This window comes from Diospyros lotus, chromosome 3 (genome assembly GCF_014633365.1).
Source record: "Diospyros lotus cultivar Yz01 chromosome 3, ASM1463336v1, whole genome shotgun sequence".
NCBI lineage: Eukaryota > Viridiplantae > Streptophyta > Magnoliopsida > Ericales > Ebenaceae > Diospyros > Diospyros lotus.
The window spans coordinates 29,490,640-29,515,516 of NC_068340.1; the positions used below are offsets into that span (position 1 = coordinate 29,490,640).

Below are 24,877 nucleotides of genomic sequence, written 5' to 3' on the forward strand. Positions count from 1 at the left end.
CCCGTCTCATCTTCCCTACTAATTAAGAGCAAAGACCTGATGCAGAACAAGACGACCCCGCCATCTACAATTAATGAAAAACTAATCTGGCTTTCTAGCCCGCAATGAATATTCCATGCCGCCATTGTTGGCAAGTTTCATTCATCTAATCGGATGAGAGAAACTTTGATATGTGAAAATCAAACACAACTTCCAACAACAAAGCAAGACCCATTTCAAAAGAAGCAGAAAACAAGAATACCGAAAACTACTAAAAAAACAAGGAAAACAAAATCCATTACTTTGCAGCAATATATGAACTCCGCTACTTCACATGTAATTGAGAATTACAAGAAGTCCTTGAGGATACGAGCAAATCAACACTAACGATAGATTGACAGGAAGGAATACAAAAGAGAAAACATCTAATCTACGCTTACTAACAAACAATCTCTAACCACCAAAACCGTACAAAGTCCTTCCCTGCCTCTTGAGCGCATAGACGACGTCCATGGCGGTCACCGTCTTCCTCCTAGCGTGCTCCGTGTAGGTCACAGCGTCACGAATCACATTCTCCAGGAAAATCTTCAGAACACCGCGTGTCTCTTCATAGATCAGACCGGAAATTCTCTTCACCCCGCCTCTCCTCGCAAGCCTTCGAATCGCAGGCTTCGTTATGCCCTGGATGTTGTCCCTCAGAACCTTCCTGTGCCTCTTCGCTCCTCCCTTTCCCAATCCTTTGCCACCCTTGCCGCGACCAGACATTCTGAAACAACTTCGAAAAAGACGATTCTAGGGTTCTTGAATCAAACCTGAGAGATCAGAGACGCTCAGTTCGAGTTTTGGTTAAAAGAAACACCAGGGGAGCGTATTTAAGGATGTGAATTTGGGGTTGAATCTATATGGAGTTTAATCTTGGCCGTTGTTTTGGACGGAATCGCACGGCTTGGAAACTTGATCCGCGTCAAGTACATGCCCGCGATACGAGTCGTCGATTAGAAGTGAATCGACGGTGAGAAGAAGTTTAAGGATCACAAAACGGATTGTGCTTTTTTGGTAGTTTTGGCGGGCTTTGGGCTGGAGTTGTTTGCGAAATTTTAAGATCATTTTAATGAAACATTGGGGGCGGGTAATTAGTAATTACTAATTAAACTCCATTTGGTTGGGCTGAATGAGTGGCCCAACCCGTGAAATTGTTCTCATTTCCCTTCACGTGACGTGGGTATGATAGCCAATAATATTATAATAATATAATATATGTTATCTAATTATCAAAACTTTAGGAAATATTTTTATAATATTTATTAAGTAATATTAATTATTATTTTAGATAATGATTAAGTATTAACAATTGAATCTTATTTTTATATAAGATATAATTATTAGATTTTATATTTAATTTTGAAGCAATCATATTAGCTGATTAGATGATTCAAAAATTGATACATTTATTATCGTTTAAAGATACTAATTAATATTATTTTAATTATTTTTCACAAAAAACTCACACAAACATTTTTATTAAAAAAGAACCCCACATTTTTACTCTCACCACAAGTTCAAAACAATCTAATAATAATAATAATCTGCATGTCTTCCTCCACTTAAACCTCTCACTTTGCTGTACTCATTTTTTGAGTAACTAAAGTTTAAGAAGTTTACATGCTGTAAAGTTAAATACATAACTTCACATAATTTAAAGAATATTAGAATTAATGAAACATGTTAAAATCATTTGCGAAAGGACAACTATGGTTATGTTTTACTCTTATAGAATATACGCCATATAAACTCAAAATATTTTATCAAAAAGTTTTGTGCGATGGGGCATATTTGTTCTTTGTCAATAATTTTGTAGATCGACTCAAATTAAAACAATTTTGTTAAATTTTAAACCACAAAGTAGATTACTTGCTTCGGCTAAGTTACAAGAGGTAAAGGTGTACTTAGCCTTATTTTGTCGTCATCTACGAAGATTTCGTTTTTCGCAAAAGTAGGTTTAGAACAATTCAGATTCACAACATGATCATCCTGTGGCTGTAGTTTAGTGGTAAGAATTCCACGTTGTGGCCGTGGAGACCTGGGCTCGAATCCCAGCAGCCACACCTTAATTTTTGCACTTTGCGTTTTCGATTGCGAGACGAGAGCGACAACCATGGACTGATTTTTCTTAAGCTTCTAAATTGTTTTATCCTGATATGAGATAAAATGGTTTTCTGAATCTGCTTCCCTTGCTTTTTGTAGCTCAATTGGGTTCTTCTTCGTCCAGACAGAACGAAAGAAAAACATGTCAAGTAGTTACCAAATCTTAAGATAGAGAAGACAGGGTATACATACTTGGGACATAATAACCAGTATTAAGACTTCATTTCAATAATAACTATTTTTCTTTTTTGTTTTCAAGTTTCTTTTTTTTTTTTTGGATAGATCGTCTTCTTGCATTTGAAAAGAGAAAAAAAAAAAAAAACTATTTTTTTAAAGTAAAAACATTTTGCATTCGCTCCATTGCGAATGAAAAATAATTTTCATATAATTTGATGTAAAATAATTTTCATATAAAAATGTTCCACAAAAAAATTTACACCTCTAGTTGCGCCTCTCCGAATGAATGTCCTGCCGCAATTTACTATTTTTATTTTCCAGATTTGTTTATGACGTTTCCATGCGACAGCAAGATAACCTCCTCAAACCAGATGAAAATTTCCATAACAAAATACTCTCATCTGAACTAGCCAAAAATTTAAAAGGAATTCTTCTGATTTACGTAGCTAAGGCCAGTCAAATGAATAGAAACTACAAGAACGATACACCTTATGGGTGGGTGACAGAGAAAGCATACAACTAATAATTATTGGTGAACACGTGCTAGTAGAAGCAAAATCACGCGATATACATGCAGAAATGCTATTATCTCAAGCAGAATAGAGCAATTCAACGGTGGGTTCAGCTCGGGCTCAGAATGGTAAAGTAGGTCGGAATTCAGGATCATAAATTCTGGCAACAAAAGTTATCAGAACCCAGAATATTAGAATGCCCACCATAGCAGATTGAAAAATATGTCCCGAGTAGCCATTCATTTGTTGGAAGTGAGTGAGTGTGTGTGTGGCTTTTCTACCGAGCTTTATTTTTCTTCTTTTAAAAGCTTGGTGACTTTCCTTCCAAGTTTTGCTTTTCATCCCCTAGAAGCTTGGTGACTTTCCTACCAAGTTCTTCTTTGCTTGGTCTCCAAGTTCTAGTCTTACTTGGTCTCCAAGTTCAAGCTTTTCTTGGTTCCCAAATTCATCAAGCCTATATATATTTCCTAAGCTCCCTAAGCTAGATAGAGGTTTGAAGAGACTTGATTTTCTTTGAGTTTTAAGACTTGTTTTCCTTGAGCTTTGGAAGAGTTTGGTTTTCTCGAGTTTTACATCACTGAGAGCAAGCCCGTCTTGAGTTTTGCTAGCTCCGATTGTTCGTGGCTGCTGTTCACCGGAGAGGTCGTTTCATCCTGCTGAGACAGTCGCCGTAGTCTGCTTGCCGTCGGTGCAGGGCGCTAACTGTCTTCAGGACAGCGCAAAGCGCGACTCGACCTACTTATGTTCCTGCCTCTTCCACGATCCAAAAGCTTGTATTTGATTCCTTGTCATTCCAGTTGCAAGCGTTGCTGTTCAACCATCTTCTCTGATTTGCTGTTTTAGTCTGGTAACCTCTGTTGTTGTTCATTTAATTATAAGCTCTTGTTACCGTAAATATCAACTGTTATAATAGTGGTCAAGTATATAGTATATGTTTCTTGTATCGTAGCCGGCTAGAACTACTTTATTGTATCAAGCAAGTTATTTCTGTATAACATCACACCTATTCTCTCTGTATCCCTAACAATCTGAAGACAGTTAGTAAGAGAGTCTAGGAAAGATGGATGCCCATATTCCTGCTGATGGTTCCGGTGCTGCTGCTGCTGGTGTTGCCTCGGGTTCAAACCCGCCCCCTGTTGTTGCCTCGGGTCTTCGCCCACCCATTGCCGCTGTTTCTGCAACAGCTTCTATGCAAGGGCTCGGTTCAGCCGTGGCCAAGCCAACCCCACATGTGGAAAAGCCACCACCATTTAATGGTGAAGATTTTAAAAGGTGGCAACAGAAGATGTTATTCTATCTGACCACACTGAATCTAGCCCACATCCTCAAAGAGGATTGCCCCGTTGTCTCGGAGGAGAATATGACAACAGAGACTGTGGCTGCGAAGGAGGCATGGATGCACTCAGATTTTCTCTGTAAAAATTATATTCTGAGTGGCTTGGCCGACCCGCTGTATAATGTTTACTGCACAGCATATGCTACTTCCAAGCAATTGTGGGAGGTCTTGGAAAAGAAATATAAGCTTGAGGATACTGGCACCAAGAAATTTCTAGTAGGTAAGTTCCTGGATTACAAGATGGTTGATACCAAATTGGTGGTCAACTAGATGGAGGAACTGCAAATCATCATTAGTGATTTGCATAGCGAGGGATTGGTCATCAATGAGCCATTCCAAGTTGTTGCTGTGATTGAGAAGCTGCCACCTTCATGGAAGGATTTTAAAAACTATCTCAAGCACAAGCGCAAGGAGCTGTCTATGGAAGATCTGGCTCTTCGTCTTCGTATTGAAGAAGACAATCGCAAAGGAGATAAAGTCTCAGACAGATTTGAAGCTAAGGCTCACTTAGCTGAGGCTCTCAAATCTCAGCCTAAGAAGCAGCAAGGCAAGAGAATAAGCGGATCGCTGGGTCCGAAGAAGTCTACTACCAATAAACGCATTCAAGGCACATGTTGGGTGTGCGGTAAGACAGGCCATAGGGCTATGGATTGCAGACACAAGAAAGGTCAAAGCTCTGGTAGCAACCAGCGCAAGTCTAAGCCTTCTTATGCCAATATGGTGGAAGATGATGAGCTCGTTGCAGTCATCACTGAAGTTTGCATGGTTGATAACGCCAAAGGCTGGTGGATCGATACAGGTGCTTCAAGGCACTTTTGCAAGGATAGATCTTTGTTCTCAACTTATGAGAAAATAGATGGCACCGAAAATGTGTACATGGGAAATGCCGCAGCCTCGACTGTGGAAGGCAAGGGCAAAGTACTGCTAAAGTGGACATCTGGGAAGATCCTAACCCTCATAGATGTATGGAATGTGCCTGAGATTCGCAAGAATCTGGTGTCTGGAACACTATTGAACAAAAATGGGTTTAAACTCGTTTTTAAATCTGATAAATTTACTCTTACCAAGGGGGGAATGTATGTGGGTCGAGGATATCTAGATGATGGCATGTTCAAGTTGAATGTACAGGCCCAAGTGCCTAAGAAGATTAATAAGAATGACTCTTCTACTTATATTGTTGAGTCGTGTGATGTTTGGCATTCAAGATTAGGACATGTCAATTATCGTTCCCTCCAAAGAATGGTTAATCTAGGGTTATTACCTAGTTTTAACATTGATAAGGGACACAAATGTGAAGTTTGTGTTGAATCAAAGTTTACAAGAAAGTCGTTTCCATATGTGGAAAGGAATAGTGAATTACTCGACCTAATTCACAATGACGTTTGTGACATGAAAAGTACTCCCACTAGAGGTGGAAAGAATTATTTTGTCACATTTATTAACGACTGCAGTAAATATTGCTATGTATATTTACTACGCAGTAAAGATGAGACATTTGATATTTTTAAAACATTTAAGGCAGAAGTTGAAAATCAACTGGGAAAAAAAATTAAGGTGCTCAGATCAGATAGGGGTGGTGAGTATAAATCGTCGGCTCTATCTGAGTTTTGTGAATCTCATGGCATAATCCATCAGACGACAGCACCTCATACACCACAACAAAATGATGTAGCTGAAAGGAAGAACCGAACTCTGAAGGACATGATAAATTGCATGTTAAATAGTTCGGGTTTACCTCATAATTTGTGGGGGGAAGCGTTGCTTACTGCAAACTTTATATTAAATAGAATTCCACATAAGAAGTCTGGCAAGTCGCCTTATGAAGTGTGGAATAGTAGACAACCCTCTTACAAAATCCTGAAAGTGTGGGGGTGTTTAGCCAAGGTGCAGGTTCCTTTACCTAAGAGAACTAAACTTGGTCCAAAAACTATTGATTGTGTCTTTATAGGCTATGCCTCGCATAGTGCTGCCTATAGGTTCCTGGTAACAAAGTCAGAAATTCCGACATTAATGTTAATACTGTTCTAGAATCTATAGAAGTGGAGTTCTTTGAGAATATCTTCCTTTTTAAGGGAGATAAACCATGTGCAAGTGGTTCCAAGAGAACTCATAAAGCAAGTTCTTCAAAAGGCCAAGATGGGCAAAAAATTGACATCGAGCCTCGAAGAAGCAAAAGGGCAAGGAAGGCCTCTTCCTTTGGCCCAGATTTCCTAACCTTTGTGTTAGAAGATGAGCCGCAAACATATGGTAATGTAATGTCATTTCCTGATGCTCCTTATTGGAAAGAGGCTATTAATAGTGAAATGGATTCCATCTTGCAAAACAATACTTGGGTATTGGTCAATTTGCCACCTGGGTGTAAACCAGTTGGGTGTAGATGGATTTTCAGGAAAAAATTAAAAGCTGATGGTACTATTGATAAGTACAAAGGTCGGTTGGTAGCTAAAGGCTATCGTCAAAAAGAAGGACAAGACTTCTTTGACACGTATTCTCCAGTGACGAGAATCACGTCTATCAGGATGCTGATTGCTATTGCAGCGTTACACAACTTGGAGATACATCAAATGGATGTAAAAACAGCGTTCCTGAATGGAGATTTAGAAGAAGAAGTCTACATGGAACAACCTGAAGGGTTTGTTGTAAAGGGACATGAAATGAAAGTTTGTAAACTAGTAAAGTCTCTTTATGGGTTGAAACAAGCGCCTAAACAATGGCATGAGAAGTTTGATCACACAATGCTATTAAATGGATTTAAGATAAATGAGTGTGATAAATGTGTTTATGTGAAAAACATAAACCAAGAATGTGTCATTGTATGCCTGTATGTGGATGATATGTTGATAATGGACACGAATCGAAGTGTCATACAGTCCACAAAATAAATGTTGAACTCACACTTTGACATGAAAGACCTCGGTCTTGTTAATGTTATTCTTGGAATTCGAATAATAAGGAATTCCGAAGGGTATGCTCTTCCTCAGTCGCATTACATAGAGAAAGTGTTGAGAAGATTTGGTCACTTCGAGAGTAAGCCAGCAGTTACTCCGTTTGATCCAAATTCAAAGTTGAAGAAAAACCATGATGAAGGTGTATCTTCTCTGGAATATGCCAGAATTATTGGGAGTCTGATGTACATCACGAATTGTACTAGACCTGACATCGCCTACTCCGTAGGCAGACTAGCGAGATACACGAGCAATCCTGGGCATGACCATTGGGATGCATTGATCAGGGTACTTAGGTACTTGAAGTACACCCTGGACTATGGATTGCAATATACAAAATATCCACATGTACTGGAAGGATTTAGTGATGCTAATTGGATCTCCGATAGCTTAGAGACTAAATCAACCAGTGGGTATGTGTTCACCCTAGGTGGTGCTGCTGTGTCGTGGAAGTCTTCAAAGCAGATGTGTATAGCACGGTCAACCATGGAGTCAGAGTTTATAGCTCTGGACAAAGCAGGCGAAGAAGCTGAGTGGCTTCGCCATTTCCTCGAAGACGTTCCATTATGGCCAAAGTCTGTTAACGCCATTTGCATATATTGTGACAACTTAGCTGCCTCAATGAGGGCTAAGAACAGTGTCTACAATGGAAAGTCAAGACACATTAGGCGCAGGTATAACACTGTCAAAGAGTTGCTCACAAATAGAATAATCTCCATTGACTATGTGAAGTCGAAAGAAAATCTAGCTGATCCTTTGACGAAAGGAGTGACTCGTGAGCAAGTCAAATTTACATCGAAGGGAATGGGGTTAAAGCCTTTTAAATGACTTTTCCGGTGGTAACCAAACCTAGTTGACTGGAGATCCCAAGATTTAGGTTAAATTGGCCAACTGGCTGGAATAAGTCATAGTTGACACACTATGAAACTTTTAGTTTCTCCCCATGTCTCAGAAATTGAAGAGTGTGTCCTGTCGATGTTAAAGGGAAGGTTGATATCTTGATATAAGAGGAGTAGTGACAGGGTACTCTTAGTCAATGCTTCCCTACATGAGAGTAGAAGTGGGGTCGCTTCTATGAGAACTGTTCAATGGCTTGGGTTCTCTAGAGCTCTCATGAAATCCAGGATGCTGTCCAGGACCAAAATGGACACAATCGTATAGAACTCAGTGGGTTAAGACATGTTGTGTGTGATGTCTATTGTCTCAATTTACCTTCAAAAGGATAGTTCAAGAGCTAGTCTCACTATTTCTTCGGTAAATTCGATAGACATTCACTAAGGAAGGTTCAAGTCCAAAAGACACCTTGTTGATGCATAACTTGTCTATTTGCTCTCAGTGAATCCATGTCGTTTTGATAATTTTTTGAGCACACACACTCATGTGAGGGATTGTTGGAAGTGAGTGTGTGTGTGTGTGGCTTTCCTACCAAGCTTTATTTTCCTTCCTTTAAAAGCTTGGTGACTTTCCTTCCAAGTTTTGCTTTTCTTCCCCTAGAAGCTTGGTGACTTTCCTACCAAGTTCTTCTTTGCTTGGTCTCCAAGTTTTAGTCTTATTTGGTCTCCAAGTTCAAGCTTTTCTTGGTTCCCAAGTTCATCAAGCCTATATATATTTCCTAAGCTCCCTAAGCTAGATAGAGGTTTGAAGAGACTTGATTTTCTTTGAGTTTTAAGACTTGTTTTCCTTGAGCTTTGGAAGAGTTTGATTTTCTCGAGTTTTACATCACTGAGAGCAAGCTTGTCTTGAGTTCTGCTAGCTCCGGTCGTTCGTGGCTGCTGTTCACCGGAGAGGTCGTTTCATCCTGCTGAGACAGTCGCCGTAGTCTGCTTGCCGCCGGTGCAGGGCGCTAACTGTCTTTAGGACAGCGCAAAACGCGACTCGACCTACTTATGTTCCTGCCTCTTCCACGATCCAAAAGCTTGTACTTGATTCCTTGTCATTCCAGTTGCAAGCGTTGCTGTTCAACCATCTTCTCTGATTTGCTGTTTTAGTCTGATAACCTCTGTTGTTGTTCATTTAATTATAAGCTCTTGTTACCGTAAATATTAGCTGTTATAATAGTGGTCAAGTATATAGTATATGTTTCTTGTATCGTAGCCGGCTAGAACTACTTTATTGTATCAAGCAAGTTATTTCTGTATAACATCACACCTATTCTCTTTGTATCCCTAACATCATTTGCATGTTAGTTGGATTACTCGGACGAGGCGACGGCATCATGTCTTCAGCTCTGATGGCACCCGGATTTCTAACTGTCACACTGCTCTCGCTAACTCTAGGCATTCTACTAATATTGCTGATGTTGAGGTTGGAACATCTTTTACACGTACAATACCCACCAAGAAACGATGGAAATGTTTTAAAGTTATCCACGAGAGCCTTATGGTTCGTCCTCCCTTCGATCATCAACTTTTGTTGAGTCACGGGTTTCAAAACCTGAGGAAGAGCCACAGTTCATATTTGTATTATATAAAAGCAAATACGCAAAGCTTCCGAGAAAGGGTACGGAGGAAGGCAGATGTATAATAAGTTCAATCCCTTGCCAGAATGAGGAACGAACTTGGAAAAAAGTTTGTGCAATAACTCGAACAACTGGAGGAAGCCGTATAAAAAACAAAAAGGCAAGACGATCTGGGAAATGATCTTGGAAAATGGCAGAACACGACCTCAACAATTGCATGGGAAATCTCAAAGGTGAGTCCTTCACAATCCACCAAAACAGTGATTCGGGGATTCTCAGGGTCAGCTAAATGCAGAATTCCATGCTCTACCTGAGATACTGCAATTATAACCATTAACTGCTTTAAAATTTCTCCACCAGATAGAGAAGTCGCAAAACAAGATATGACAAAAAAATCAAGGTAACCATTTCTGGGGAGTAGTTTTACTAAATCCATCTCCTCATTTAGCATGAGACTCTCTTTAAAGATATCAAGAGGCATTTCATGTTCAAATTATCTTTCGTACTGAACAAGTATGGTTGATGGTTCTCATGTTTTGAAACCAATGCTAGCCAAATTTCCAAGTCAAGCGATCAGCTTATGTGGTTCCAGTTTATATATAAAGGTCTACAGTTGACAGGACAAATAATATAAAATGAATTGCAAGCCTTCCCTCTGGCAAATGCCACCAAGTCATAAGATCGTGTCACCTAATGAGGATTCAAAAATAGCCAAATTGTGAAATTAGTGGTGATTACAGGGCATAAGCCAGCAAGTAATTACCCTTAAAAGAGAATCCTAACTTTGTGAGTGTATCAACTTCCGCTTGCAGAAATTCAATAGAGAAAAACAGATAAAAGAAAACAAAATACCTACAAGTGACCATCATATCAAAGAAGGTAAGTTTCTTGCAAATGAAAATTTATTCGTTCATAGTCCATAAAAATCTAAAACAAGACTCTATGGTCAAAAGATACGGAGACTGAAAGTTGTATATACATGTGAATCCATACTAGTAATTTGCTCTTTTGTTAAGACTGCATATTACAATCAAACTAACCCCCCAACCCCGACAGAAGGTTATGTTTAGTTGCTTAATTGTTGGGAAAAATCATGTTATCCGTTATATTGCTTGTGCTGGAGCTAGCCTAAAGAGTTACACCCATTAGTGGCTGGATTTGGTTTAGAGTTGAGAACTTTGAAGACTTTGAACTGGGGATTACAAAGTCAAAGCAGCTTCTCCCACAGCTTAATAATAGAAGAAAAACACAATTAGAACAAAAATTTTAACATGCTGATTTTAAATTCAAAATAAGGAAAGCCATATTTCAAATTACAGCAATGCCCATACATAAGAAGCTCAAAATTTACTAAAAGGAAAAAAGAAGCGGGCATACCAACAGCTTGAAGTAAGCCAGCTCTTTCATGAGATGACAAACTAGTGCAAGCTAACCCAAGGCAATAAGGCAGAGCCTATTCTTCACATCAAATCCATGCCAAAAATACCATAGCAGACCACATCTCAAGCTCCAGTTCTGAAAGAAAATTAAATGTCTTTCTCCAATAGATTGTCTTCTTAACAGATGATAGCAAGCATGAAAAATCACCATTAGCAGCAATATAAAATCTGTGGAGCTCATCCTCAACAATTCTGCATAAATACCATTACATCACACTCCAGTGCAACAAGAGAAGCCAGGGGACTCAAAAACAAATGCTGAACAAGAATGGAATCCCAGTCCACTGCTACACAATCATTAAAAGACTTTCACAATTGGCCCCAAAAACGTCTTCAAGGAGTTAAAAGAAAAAAAAGCATACTTAAGGACGTCAAATGAAAATTTCTTCACCAAGCTCATGCCTTGATGAGAGTTGAGTTGAAGGTAAAGTGCAGGGAGAGAGGGACAAATAAGGTTAAGTGGTCAATACAAACCTCTTGAAAGAAATGAGTATTTTTTAATAGATGATAGAGAATATGGGCATCCTATGAGTGCCAAGCATGAGCCTTGACGACTTAAGCAAGTAATTGAAAGCAAACCAAGGCGCAAATACTAATACAATTGCAAACTCGCATTAACTTGCATAATTTTGGTAACATTGAACTTCAACAAGGATATGGTCTTAGATAGAAATGGATGAAGATCTAGAATTCATGTATCCAATCCCACCAAGCATACAACATGGGATTGTTGTTGTTGTAATGAGCGTCAACATAATTGAGCAATCATTCCCACACTTGCTATAGCTTCAACATGAGACAAAAGTTGAATATTTATTTCCTTAAACCTAGAGGCTGTGTTGTCAACTGAAGAATAAAGACTCATTAGTTACACTAATTGACAATTGCCAAACAATCCCATCAAATATTAATTAGGAATTTGTGCTAGGGATAACGAAGGAAATCAACCTGTTATTTGAGGAACTGATGAAAAACTTAAAAGGTTCTAATCATTCATATGTTTATATTGATTTAAAAAGGGATTTTATAGGTATACTACACATACAAAAAATGATTTAAAAAATCAGTATCAGCTAAATATAAAAAATGATCGAGTCATGTATCATCTATGCACACTAACTATTGTGTCTAAAGAATCTAAAGAGTGTTTCCAATGCACGACGCTCCCTGCTTTGTGAGGGTTGGGGGAGGGCTGTTTTTGTCCAAAGACTCTGTAAACCAGCTTAAAACTTGTATGCTTGTTTCTTCATTTAATAATTTAGGTGGGCAAAACAAAAACTTAAAGGCACCATATTAACATTATTTCCGTTCTTTTTTTATGTCTACATCTCTGACTATTGAATTTAATTTTCTTCCTTGCACAACAAACCTTTGACTTTTCATGAGTTTATTCATTGATTATTAGAACATTATTCTCGTGATCATACTGTTTTTGAATAAAATCAACATAATTTACTAGTTTTCTAATACTACTGTTTAGAGTTATTTTTCTTGTGATCACATAAATTATGTGATTTGTTGGAATCACCTTTCAGGCAAGCTAATGCCCTGATTTTCCAGCTCTGCATAAAATCGAAGCAACCAATTTGTAGATGATTGACTCTGAGGAGCTTCATCAAGAATCCTGCAAAATACATGAAAGCAAAAGAAGTCAATGGCTAAGAAAAGAGAGCAGGCACTCAAAAAGTCAGGACATAAATAATAGAATCAGAGTCACACTACATAAAAGGAATCATAATTACTGTTGTTTTAATGTAAGGTCAAAAAGAAAATGACAAGAAACATCACGAACTCATAAAAATACATCATGAAGCTTAAAGTCATTTAGATTATTAAACAAAGCACAATATGCTTCCAGACTACATTGGATACTAAGAGAAAACTGAGCTAAGACCTAAGCCAGCATAAATGCTTTGTGATGTAGGACAGGTGCAAAAACATTCTCGTACTGGAAGAGACCCAAAATTAATTTAGGCAGCAGGAAGAGGCTATTTTAGGCCAAAATATACATAGATTTCATGGCCAAAGCTTGGTAAATTATCTAGATGGTTAGGATTATATGTGGTAAGAGGTATTGGTATGGAATTGTAAGAGAAAAGATTCCCAGGGATGTTTTGCTGCTCAGGTTAAAATGAAGAGCACCTGAAAAGGCTAAAGTTGGCTACTTAGCTTTTTTTAAGTGCTTTGCCTGTTAGTTGATGGGAGGAGAATCAACTTATCCTTCTAAAGTAGGACTCAAAAGGAAAGAAGTTTAGTCGAGCTTAAAATTGCTAGAGGAGAAGGAGAGAGTTGTGACTAGATTCTCACCTAGGTTTCTAGCTAACAAGCATGGATATGGATGTAGAATAAAATAAGATACAGACATTACAAATTATAAAAAAAGTCAACATATGACATGACAGGGCTACAACAAGAAATAACTATGCATTCTATATGTATATATGAAAAAAAAAAAAAATCATTCTTTTACATTCAAGTAGATTAATATGATTTTACTCAAAATTGGAAAAAGATTATTTCTTTTCACTTACAATATATTGCATATGCATCTTAGCAAAAGGACAAATATGTCCCCTACCACAGAAACATTCTTCAAAGTTTTCCAATTCTTAGAAGTTAATAAACTAATGGGATCTATCAGAATGATAACTAGAAAGTTCAGCAGAGTCTAATGAACCAAAACAGAAAATATTAAAATTGTTTAATTGCTGAAAGGGAAGGAAAAAATATTGAGGATATTACTTGCAGAATCAAGGTAAAATAGTTAAAGTGGAGAAGCGCTTCTAGCATTCCATACGATTGTGAACTCCCCTTAAAAGTTAAAACTAAAAGGGAAGTTGTATCAGACAGCTATAAGATGAACTGTATTACAAGACACAGTGTTGGACAATGAAAGATAGTTGGATAACTAACATGAAGATATTATGATGGATGTGTGACCATACGAGAAAAAAATAGAATTAAAAACATGGCCATCAGTAATAAGGTTGAATGCCTATTGAAGATAAGATGTAGGAAGCACAGTTAAGGTGTTTATACATGTCAGAAGAACCCCAACAGATCCATCTATGAGGACAGTAATAGCGAAAGAGAAAGAAAGTCTAAACAAAACTTAGTGAGAAACTCTTAGGCATAAGATGAGATATAATAGCCTTACAGAAGATACGATAATGGATCAAAATGATTGAAACCTCATCATGTGGGATTAAAACTTGTAATGACAATGATGATAGACTAGACTAGGTAAAAGCATAAAACTTTAATGCTGTGGCTCACTCTCAGTTGACCAACAGAGAGGGGGGGGGGGGGGGGGGGGGGAATTATGCAAGACAATAACTTAATCGTTGCATTGAAAATTATAAAATGTTGAAGAGCCCTTTATAGATCAAAAGTGAAAAAAATGCATAACCTATTTTGTATAATGTAGTCTACCAAACAGGCAAATGTATTTTAAGTTTCACATTTCAAACAACACTGAGCTCAATATACTGCCCTATCACATATCTTCCAGTCCGATCATATGATCTAAAGTAACATTCTGAAATTCTTTAATTGCACCTTGCATCAAGAGTAGACTGCATAGAAGACTCAGACTGATTCTGAAGATGCCTGAGAACTATTCAGGCTTTGGGAACCATCATTAGAATCTAAGGGGAGGTTACTGCCTGATTGATCAGAGAAAGCAGTTGCAATAGATAGGACTAATAATGCCCTCGATATTGTTTGCCAAAATAGATAAGTCGTTACAGTGAAGAACCAAGTTGAAAAATTACCTCAAGATTAATCAACAAGCAGAGTAAACATGTAAATTATCCTGGACAAGGTTAAAATGCAATCTTAAATATGATAATGAAGTTATGCAACACAAAAGATCCCATAAAGCATTGATAAAATGGTGTTAGGTATGAAACCAAAATATTATAGAATCTATACAAACACTATTGATAAAAAAATATATATACACATAATCCATCCACAGGATTTATTTGTATATCACTGCATTAAGAACTAAAATTGAACTTTTTCTTTCAATGGCTTTACCTTCATATTCACTATAAGAAATTAATTAATAGCAATATAGTCCAAATATCAAACATATCCTTTTTTTTCCCATTATATCCCTTTTAAATATTGTGCCACAGTTAACAAAATATTTTGAGTAGAAGAATCAACTGATAAATCTCATTTATAATTGGACATAATTTCTGTATCACTTTTAGAATTAGTTTGAATTAGTAGAAATGACAATGGAATGCAGCCCTGCCAAAAAATTAAATACGTAATGAAGGAAATCCCTGAACATGGTTACTGCACATTTATATGGATTCCACATTTTTTTAGTTGCCTTGACATCTATTAGAACACATTCAGAAAACCTCTCACTGGCAGAAAGCTTTTAAAGCTATATTAGAAAAGCTCATTTTGTGGAGAAGGGGGTGTTAAAGGCCTTGCATCTACATTTTATTTGGCATGTCATTCGTGTCTGAAAAAGGGAGAACTTCAATAAATAAACATTGATTTATGTTAATTATACTATATTTTTGACAAAACTATCATTTGGTAACAACATTAGAAAGCAAAATGATATGTAAGCCCATAAAGTCAAGAACCTAAAGGCTTACCTCGAGCCCCAAAACATCAGCATGCTTCAAACATCAGTCATGCCACTTAATTATGGAATATAAAATCGATAACATACCATGAAAAGCTTAAGTAAAGATGCATCAAACAGCACAGAAGATTGGTACATGTAGAGTCAAATGTAAATCCAACATAAAATTATTCGAAATACAAAAGAACTAACCTGCATGCCATTCACCAAGCCTTTGAAAGGAGCCCATTTTTTGATCCATTTGAATGGAAGATAGCAAAAAACTTGCAAAGCCTGCAGCCGGCACCATACAAATGGACATCTTGCCCTAGAGACCCTTCTTACTATCTCCAATGTGGCAATCTTAAGCAAAAATACTGCTGCTTCACTAGCAGTACCTTTTCCAATTCTACCTGGATTTGCAGATTTACATGAGGACTTGCATCTAGAAGCAACCAAATGGTTTTTAAACTCTTTTCTGTTGGTGATGAGATGACAGGTACTCCTTGAATTAGGATTGTCAAAAGTGTCACCCATTGGAAAGAAGTGGGATATGAAATCCTACTTCCAATAAACTAGGATCCAGTTTTTTTCCCTGGTAGAGGAGGGAGAACAAGAAAACATCCACCCCTTTCCAGTTACATTTATTGGTGAACTACTGGATCTCTCATAAAGCAGTAGCATGCGTTTGTATATTACGCCATGCACATCAGGAATGTCGGGATGCAGGAGCGTGACAATCTGACTGTTCTAAACCCGATCGGTGAAGTACTCATGAACATTAACCAGACAGAATGATAGATAAAATAAGCATTTGTTTGAGCAATTGCCAGCATAATTTCTCATGACCTAACAGCTACAAGTAATGGTCGTTTTCCAACAATATTGTATCACATCGTTTTATCATTGTCTATGTATTTGTAAAGATGTCACCAAGGTAAACATCTTGATAACTGAACAACAACAAGAACAGCATGTGTTCACTTTTATAAGGAGACAGCAAGTACAATGTCTCTTTACTTTTGTTTTCTCAAACCTATGTTTATCTCTGCTCCTGACCTAAAACCAAGGTTGATGCAGTTTACTTCAATAATTTGGTTCAAATTTGATTATCCTATGGCAACAACAGGAACAACAAATCCAGCCTTTACCTCCCTGTGGGGTGATTATTTGATATACCAATTAAGATAAAATATGCGGATTGTTTTTGGATCTTTTATTTTATTTTATTTTTTTTCCTGGTAGAGCTTATAGGAAGATCTAATTGTTCAAGTCTATCATTGTTTGGCTGAACCAACTCAATTGTGTACGCTAACTATAAAACTAGTGTATTAGATTTGTATAATTTTTACGAGGTAAATATGATCTGATAAGCCTTTTTTTCTTTTGCTGCTTCTCTATTGTTAGACCTTATGTTTGAAACTTATATATTCTGTATATATAATTCTATATTCATTTATGTACAGAGAAGTATTTCAGCTTATATCTTTATTCCAATTGTTATCCATTGAGAAAATATTATATGTTATACAAGGACCAGATCGGACCAGAAATCTGTGTACACAAGGTATCGAAAGGTGCAACTGTAGAACCACAGCTTGATTGAGAGAAAAATGAAAAACAAAATTAAAAATTATATATATACACACACACACACACTCATATAATAGAGGCTAGGTAGAAAAGCAAGATAGTCTTAATCAGAAGGGAAGAAGGTGCCACATTGTAAAGAAAAAACTGAAATTGCAAGTGCATTTCATTGTAGTCTAATCATTGAGGAAAAGGAAAGCAAGCAATTCAGTGTCCCCCCGGAGGGGGGTTGGAATTTGGGAAAGGACGGACAAAAACTAAGGCAATAAATACCATCAAACTTGCCTAACCATATACAATGTTAGAGAAGATAATGTCACAACCCTAGGGTTAGTTAGGGTTGTGATAGGAATTGGGGAAGAAATCAAAATTGAAGAATTGAAGGAGAGGGAAGAATCAGTAGAAAGAGGGAGAGTAATTAGAGAAGAAATGAGGGAGAGTAGCAAAGAGAAATGAGGGGGAGATTAGAATTCTTAGAGAGAAATTAGAATTTCATTTACCATTTCAAACATATCCCCCAATCTCTTACAAGTAGCCTTTATATAGACCTTAGCTAGCTGTTAACTGATTCCTAACAGCACCCATGTGCTTCTAACAATTATAAGCCTATTACCATATTACCCCTTTATTGCTCCTAGGGTCATAATAATTTCCCTCTCCTTGAGAAAGTTCTTGTCCCCAAGAACTTGCAGCAAATAGTTGTTGCTTCATCCAATTCCCGCCTTTTTTAATCGATTTATCTTCCTTTCTTTCTTTCTTCTTCTTCCTCATTCTTAAGTGCCCAAGATCAATCCCAGGCCTAAGTTGCTCTAGAACTTCCATAGGAGAAACTTTATCGAATTCAAGCCCAATACAACCACCTCCTTCTATAGTTGTCCAATCAAATGCAGTCTTTCATTGAAGAACATGATCAGCCACACTCGACCTGATATGGTTAACAGTTGAAACTTGGAGTCTAAAGGAAGAATTAACTATGTCCTTGACTTCCTTTGATAGTTCATCCTCGTCCCCTACAAGTAAGGTAAGCACGTATTCCTAGTTGTTGTAATTTCATTTCCATCCAGCCCACTACCATATTCTACTGCAAAACTTCCAACAACATCCTAGAAATGCAACAATGGCAAATTGCAGACTTGCCTTCGATACTCAGTAGGAGAATTCCTCTCCAATTCCAGAAACTCCTTGCTGCCTCGTGTTATCCCTGTCATCCGACTAGCTGCATCATTCAGCTCTACTTTAGGACTTCCATGATTATCATTTGGAACATCCTCATCGAACTTCTTTTCCAAAGGGATCCGTGTGTTCCTTTAATGCTCTTTTTGTCTAAACACCCTGGACCAAGCCCCCATAATTGTTGATGTCGCTGCTAGCATTGTCGTTACAGCCACCTTCCTTGTCAATTCCGCTGCCTAAATCAAGGTACTTCTTTTTTGGCTGCTCCATTTTAAGGAAGTCCTCTTTGCTAAGACTTCCGTGATAATCCTCGAAAAATTTGGCGAAAAAGCTGTAATGATACTTCTTAGTAAGTATCAGTGTTTTAAAACGCGCTAGGCACTGGTCAAGTGCCAGACTAGTGCCTAGGACACCTAGGCGAGGCTTAGGCGGATTTTTTTTTTAATTTTTTTTAATGTAATTTTATGTTATTTTTAGATAAATCAAAGTTAAAAAGATAAATAAAACTTATATATATATATATATATAAACTGGGATGGCTAGGGCAGAGAATCACTTCCCGGTTCGGATCCAGACTAAGCAAATCGGACTCGACTCGGGGGTTGTAGACCTAGATGCCGTCGATCCGGTTATAACACTCGAAGACCACCACCTGGTGGCCCTCCCGCTTGAGCTCATGAGCTGCCAGCAAGTGAGGATGGCTAAGGCGGAATAGTAGCGAAGATGGAGCTTGAGTCAGCGAGGATGCGCCGACGAGGATGGAGCTTGACAACAGCAATGGCATAGAGGCGGTGAGGAGGTCACGTTGGAGGTAGCGATGAGGTACTGGCGGCGTTCAGGCAACGACAACCTTGGGCTAGAGAAAGGGGAGACGACTAAGAGGTAAGTAAAAAATTAAGCATCCCAGACGGTTAGGCACCCCGCCGCTGGCCGATTAATTAGGCTAGTGCCTAGGGGGCCAACTAGGCCAAATTTGCAGCGGCCAGCGGCCGCCTAGGCCGATTTTTAGAACACTGGTAAGTATCATTGCAAACTCTTGTAACTATTCGTATAACATATATCCAAATTCCTTGCACGCTCCATGTATCCCGTTGTTGGGTTTTTTGTCAATTCGGCTAGACTCATTATTCAGCCTTTCCCTAGCTTGATTCTTCTGGCTAAAATGTTCGTGATTCTTGTTGTTGCCAACTAAAAATGCAGCCTTCTCTTGCTACCATTGAGGCTCTAATTGTCTCATGTGTGAACTACCTCTCCTGGCTTCACAAGCAGGACAACCCACTGCAGATGCAACATTCTTTTGTTGTAATTGAGTCTCCCATGGCCTCACGTGTGTACTGTCTATCTTGGCAGAACTTTCATGGGCAAAACCAGCCACAGGCCAAGGAACTGGAACTCTTTCCACCTTGCTTCGCCTACCAGATTCACATGTCCGAACCGAGGGTTGCTCTATCACTTGGAAATTAACCATGTTCGGTAATAGCCTAAATGGATCGGAATTCACCTGGTCAGCTTGCCGACGAAGTCCGCCTCTCGAACTCCAATCCTCAGCACTATGACAACTGTCTATCACCCCAAGCATCTATGTCAATTTTCGAAAATCGTTCGCTTCATTATGGATCAATCCCCAGCAAAATGAACTACTAGGCATTAGATCTGCTTCTGCCTTCAATGTGAGACCTTAAACAACCGAAGTAGGAGAAGTCGAAGGCCACAAACTACTCTGTTGCAATCCTCAACGGAGTTGACTTGGATAGCGCCTCACGAATCACTTGTTGCACCCTTTTCCGATACTCACTTTCAAATTCCGAGCCTAATTCCGTCACAAGATAAGTCGCACATTACAGCGACTTGATTGGCCTTCAGGAGTCACCCAGGGCTATCTAATATCCTGACTCGCCTGCTGCAATGATTCCCTATACTTTCTAGAATCGCCCTCGAACTCGCCTTCCTTGATCAATTGTGCAGATTCACAATGAAGAGTCACCAAAGGCACTGTCGGGACAAATTAGCCTAGTTGCCCCTACAGAAATTAATGGCGATTTTTCTCAACCCAATCACCGTCCAAGGCTCCCAGCCCAATTGCAATCGCCTTTGATTCCAAAATCACTAGAACTCACTGTTAGTTCAATAGCTACACTCACTCCTGAGTCCAAATCGCAACACCCACTGTATTGAGACACTTCCAAGTCCAACCCACTACATCGCAACACTCCCAAGTCCAAATCGCGACACCCACCAAACCGCTAATACTTCAGATCCCACATGCGATTGCCTTGATTCAGCCATTGCTTCCAGAATTCAAGCGCTCAGCTTGATTTGTTCTTGGAAGTCGGCTTGGTCAATGGTTAGGATTACCAATTTTGTTGAATTCACCAGACCACTTGAATCACCTCAAGCCCCGCTGCCTCAATCGTGTAACTCCTTCAGAATTGGTTGGATGTTGCTTCGCTACTAGATCACTGACAATCGTGGCCTATATCGTCGGAATTGTGATAGGCCGCCGGTGCACCGGACCTATCAAAGACACCGCAAGCAGCAGAAGGCATGAAGATTAGAGTAAGGGGTCAGGACATGCAGGTGTAACAACCAACATGTGCGCATGGGAGGGGTAGAATTGTAATCCACATGCTGAGGGAATAATCAGCATGTGCAAGGGGAATTCAGTTAGAAAGGTGGTGAGGAGAGGTATATAAGAGGGGAGAAGAGAGAGAAGATAGCTGGTTTTTTATAGAAGAATTAGGAGAGCAAGGGCCTCTCGAATGCCCTGAATTGTTCTTATTTCCTTACTGAAAATTACTGGAAGCAATGGATACTTGATTGCTGTTGGTTTTCTATTTGGTATCCTATCAAATTGCTTCACCTTTCCCCTTTCGAACTGACTCACCAGATTTCATCACCGAGAGTCCTACGTTGGAAATTAATCGCGTCTAGAAGCGATAGCCTCGACTCGATCGGAATTCGTCTGACTAGCACGCCGTCAAAATCCGGCTTACCACAATTGCCAAGGAAAATCGCTCACCTCACAGTAGTCACCTTCAAGCTTTCTCAATCTGGACCTTAATCGCTGAAATTGATTTCACCGGCCTTTAACTGGAATCAAAACCACAGCCAATGATTGACTGCTCTGATACCATTTATCACAACCCTAGGGTTAGTTAGGGTTGTGATAGGAATTGGAAAAGAAATCAAAATTGAAGGAAAGGGAAGAAATCGGTAGAAAGAAGGAGAGGAATTAGAGAAGAAATAAGGGAGAGTAGCAAAGAGAAACGAGGGGGAGATTAGAATTCTTAGAGAGAAATCAGAATTTCATTTACCATTTCAAACATATCCCCCAATCTCTTATAAGTAGCATTTATATAGGCCTTAGCTAGTTGTTAACTGATTCCTAACAACACCTGCTTCTAACAACTTGTAAAATATCTCCTAACAACTATTATAAGCCTATTACCATATTACCCTTTTATTACTCTTGGGGGGCGTTTGGTACAGGAGAAATTTTAAGATTCTTGGAAATGTTAGGTTCGGAATCTATATTTCCATGTTTGGTATAATTTTTTTATAAAAAGAATCATGAGAAATAGAATTTCCGGGAATGATTTTTAAGCAACTTTCCCACAAAAAGATTTCCATGGGGGGTTGGGAATCCAACTTTCCCATGGACTTGGGAATGTTTTTAACAAATAAAAAGACTAAAACACCCCTTACCCTTTTATAACCCTATACAAACATATTATATATATATATATATACACATGCATATATATACATAATGTGTAAAAAAATGACATTTTTTTGACTTTCTAAAGATATTGTGGGTCCCAATTTTTTATATAGTAGAAAAAATTTATCATTTTTTAATAAAAAATTAAATAAGGGTAATTTTGGAAAAAACCATGAATTCCCAAGAATATTACGTTTAAACCAAATATAGGAATGTAAGATTCTCATAAAAGAATACTCAACATTCCTGATAATGTTTAAATCTAACCAAACATAGAATTGCATAAATCCTGGGAATCAAAGATTCCCAAGAGCATTCCCAAGAATCATGAATTCTAGGAATTTAAAAACTTCTCCCGTACCAAACGCCCCCTAGGATCATGACAGATAACCACAACACAAAAAATTCAAAAATTAAACATTTAAAGTTGTCTAAAAATAAAGTCAAATAAGGTGTCAACTGAATCACACCATTTCCAAAGTTAGTAATCAATGTGTAATAACTGTTTATCCTTGAAAAATATAATAAAGTATCCTTTCCATTAATTGAACCACAAAGTAACTAAGCATGTAACCTCAGATACAATTTATGACTCTTGCAATGGCGTACAAGAAAACAAATAATATCCTTCTTGAATAGCGTATTGTCAACACTCTCTATGTGCATATGTAATATTAATTACATATCTTTACATAAGATTTTTACCTGATTTATACATTGTAACTTATCAAGTAAACATAAGCACATTACTTAGCCAATAATTAACCACAACAAACATATGTCCTTTACGAATTCTTTATCAATTAATGGGAAATACCTAAATTTTTAATATTCATACATAACCAGAGATTAGCTAACCAGCCTCCCTGATTCGTTGTCCTTTAATCTCCTAGCTTTATGTGAGATGGAGACGCAAATCTTAACTTTGAATCCACGACTTAAGTAAGTGGTAGAAATGCAGTTCAGCCCTTTTTCTTTTTCTTGTCAGGAGCCAGGAGTCAAATCACTCCATGGAGGAATCCTATTTGCTTTTGGTACTGTCTAATTATTATTCTTTTTCTACGTCTGCATACATGTATATAACAGAATCAGAATGAATGGCCATTAGAAAGGTTGAGACAGAAAAGTTTAGTGATTGCAAAATATATATCATGTATGAAAAGAAAAGAAATGCTATGGCTATACCATGGCCGAGTAGTAATTTCATAATAAGCTCAGACAGCCTTCGGATAACAGAATAATAGCTCTGTAAAACACGCGCGCGCGCAGAGAGAGCTCACAGCAATAATATTTAGGCACAGCAAGAATACTACAAAACAGCAATAATATTTAGGCACAGCAAGAATACTACAATCTAGACGATGCAGAAAAAATTGTTTCCAAAACTGCACTTAATTGACGTCATTTTGCTGGATCATTTCTTCAGAATAATTTTTGCTGGTCCAATTCATAATCGAGCTCACAATTTAGAGTACGGAGTAGCCATGCCGATTAGCAAAAACATAAATGTGAATTCGTCAGGAAATATAATTTAATTGATTTTCTTGCTTTTAGGTAGTTGATCAATGCAAGACTTTGCTCCCTCAGGCAAGAAAAAACTGATGAAAGTCCGATGCAAAAAGTCCGATTAGAACAACATCCAATGCAAATATTGAACCGAGACGAAACAAAAAAACCTCGCAGAGGAAAGTAATTAACCGCGAACTCTTACCTCGATTATATGACGAATTAGTTACCTCAAAGCGTGGGGGAAACCGACTTCCCTTGGCTCGATCGCAACTCTTGAACAGTAGAAGAGCTTTCCAATAGAGCTCTCTAGCGATGATTTGTCAGAAATCTTGGGGGGTGGGGGGTGGTGGAAGCTGGGCATGCCTCTCCCGCTACGCAAATGAGATCGCGCATGGCGATCGATGATACTATTTCTACATCATTTAAATACACTTCAAACTATATAAGATATATAAATAATATAAATATTTCTCATCTCGTTATACTCTACTGTCTTGAGTGAAGACATTTTAAATATTAATATATTATTATATAATTTAAAATATATACAATAATATATCAATAGTATTTTTTCTCCTGAAGTGGGCTCCGTCCGTCACGTTAACTTTTGTTTCTTTTATTTTTCACAACAACAGAAGGAAACGCTATATTTAAATTATAATATAAATAAATTAATACATTACATTAATTTATAAAAATTATTTACCGAACGTACTAAATGTATGATTTCCCATACGATAAAAGCGGGATCTCAACGGATATAAATGTACACTGACCTCTATTCTGCTCAACTAATTTTTCATATGTGATTAGTGGAAATCATAAGCAGATGAAATATTTAGTTATTGTCAATGAATTTAATATATTTATTAAATTATTATAATTTTTTCATCTTTTAAATTTATATGATCCAGTTTAGTAACTAGATTACTTGCAGGGTCATAAAAACTCAAATTTAAGATTTTAAATTTATTAAAATTTATTATTTATTATTAAATTATTATCATAAATTCTAAGTTATTATCCGTGATATAGTATTCTTCACATTTTCAAAAGGACTTACAATTGGATTAATTCAGCCTCGATAGTACGGATCGCACAATTTGTTGTTGAATAAATGATAAACAGGTCGACCAGATCTTCCCCCAAAGCATCAGCCAGAACTTGGATGAACTGCCGATTCGCAACCATGGGATTTCTATAGCTTTGCAAATCAGTAAACAGTACTGTGCTCAAAATCTCCTTCCAAGCATAGATCTTTTATTTTTTTTTTTTTTTAAAAAAGAGAAAATTATGTAATAC

General features: G+C 37.8%; 1 protein-coding gene, 1 non-coding gene and 1 pseudogene across 2 annotated transcripts; 1 reads left to right on the plus strand and 2 right to left on the minus strand.

The window, feature by feature from the left end:
* Positions 1-251: 251 nt before the first annotated feature.
* On the minus strand, positions 252-836 carry LOC127797660 (histone H4). The gene has a single exon (XM_052330750.1). It carries the CDS (start codon positions 742-744, stop codon positions 433-435), a length of 312 nt encoding a protein of 103 aa, XP_052186710.1. The 5' UTR covers positions 745-836; the 3' UTR covers positions 252-432.
* Positions 837-2,012: 1,176 nt separating this feature from the next.
* TRNAH-GUG (transfer RNA histidin (anticodon GUG)) lies at positions 2,013-2,084 on the plus strand. Its single transcript has one exon. It is a non-coding gene; the product is annotated as a tRNA-His (tRNA).
* Positions 2,085-9,134: 7,050 nt separating this feature from the next.
* LOC127798464 (uncharacterized) lies at positions 9,135-23,966 on the minus strand (annotated as a pseudogene).
* Between the last annotated feature and the right edge of the window lie 911 nt (positions 23,967-24,877).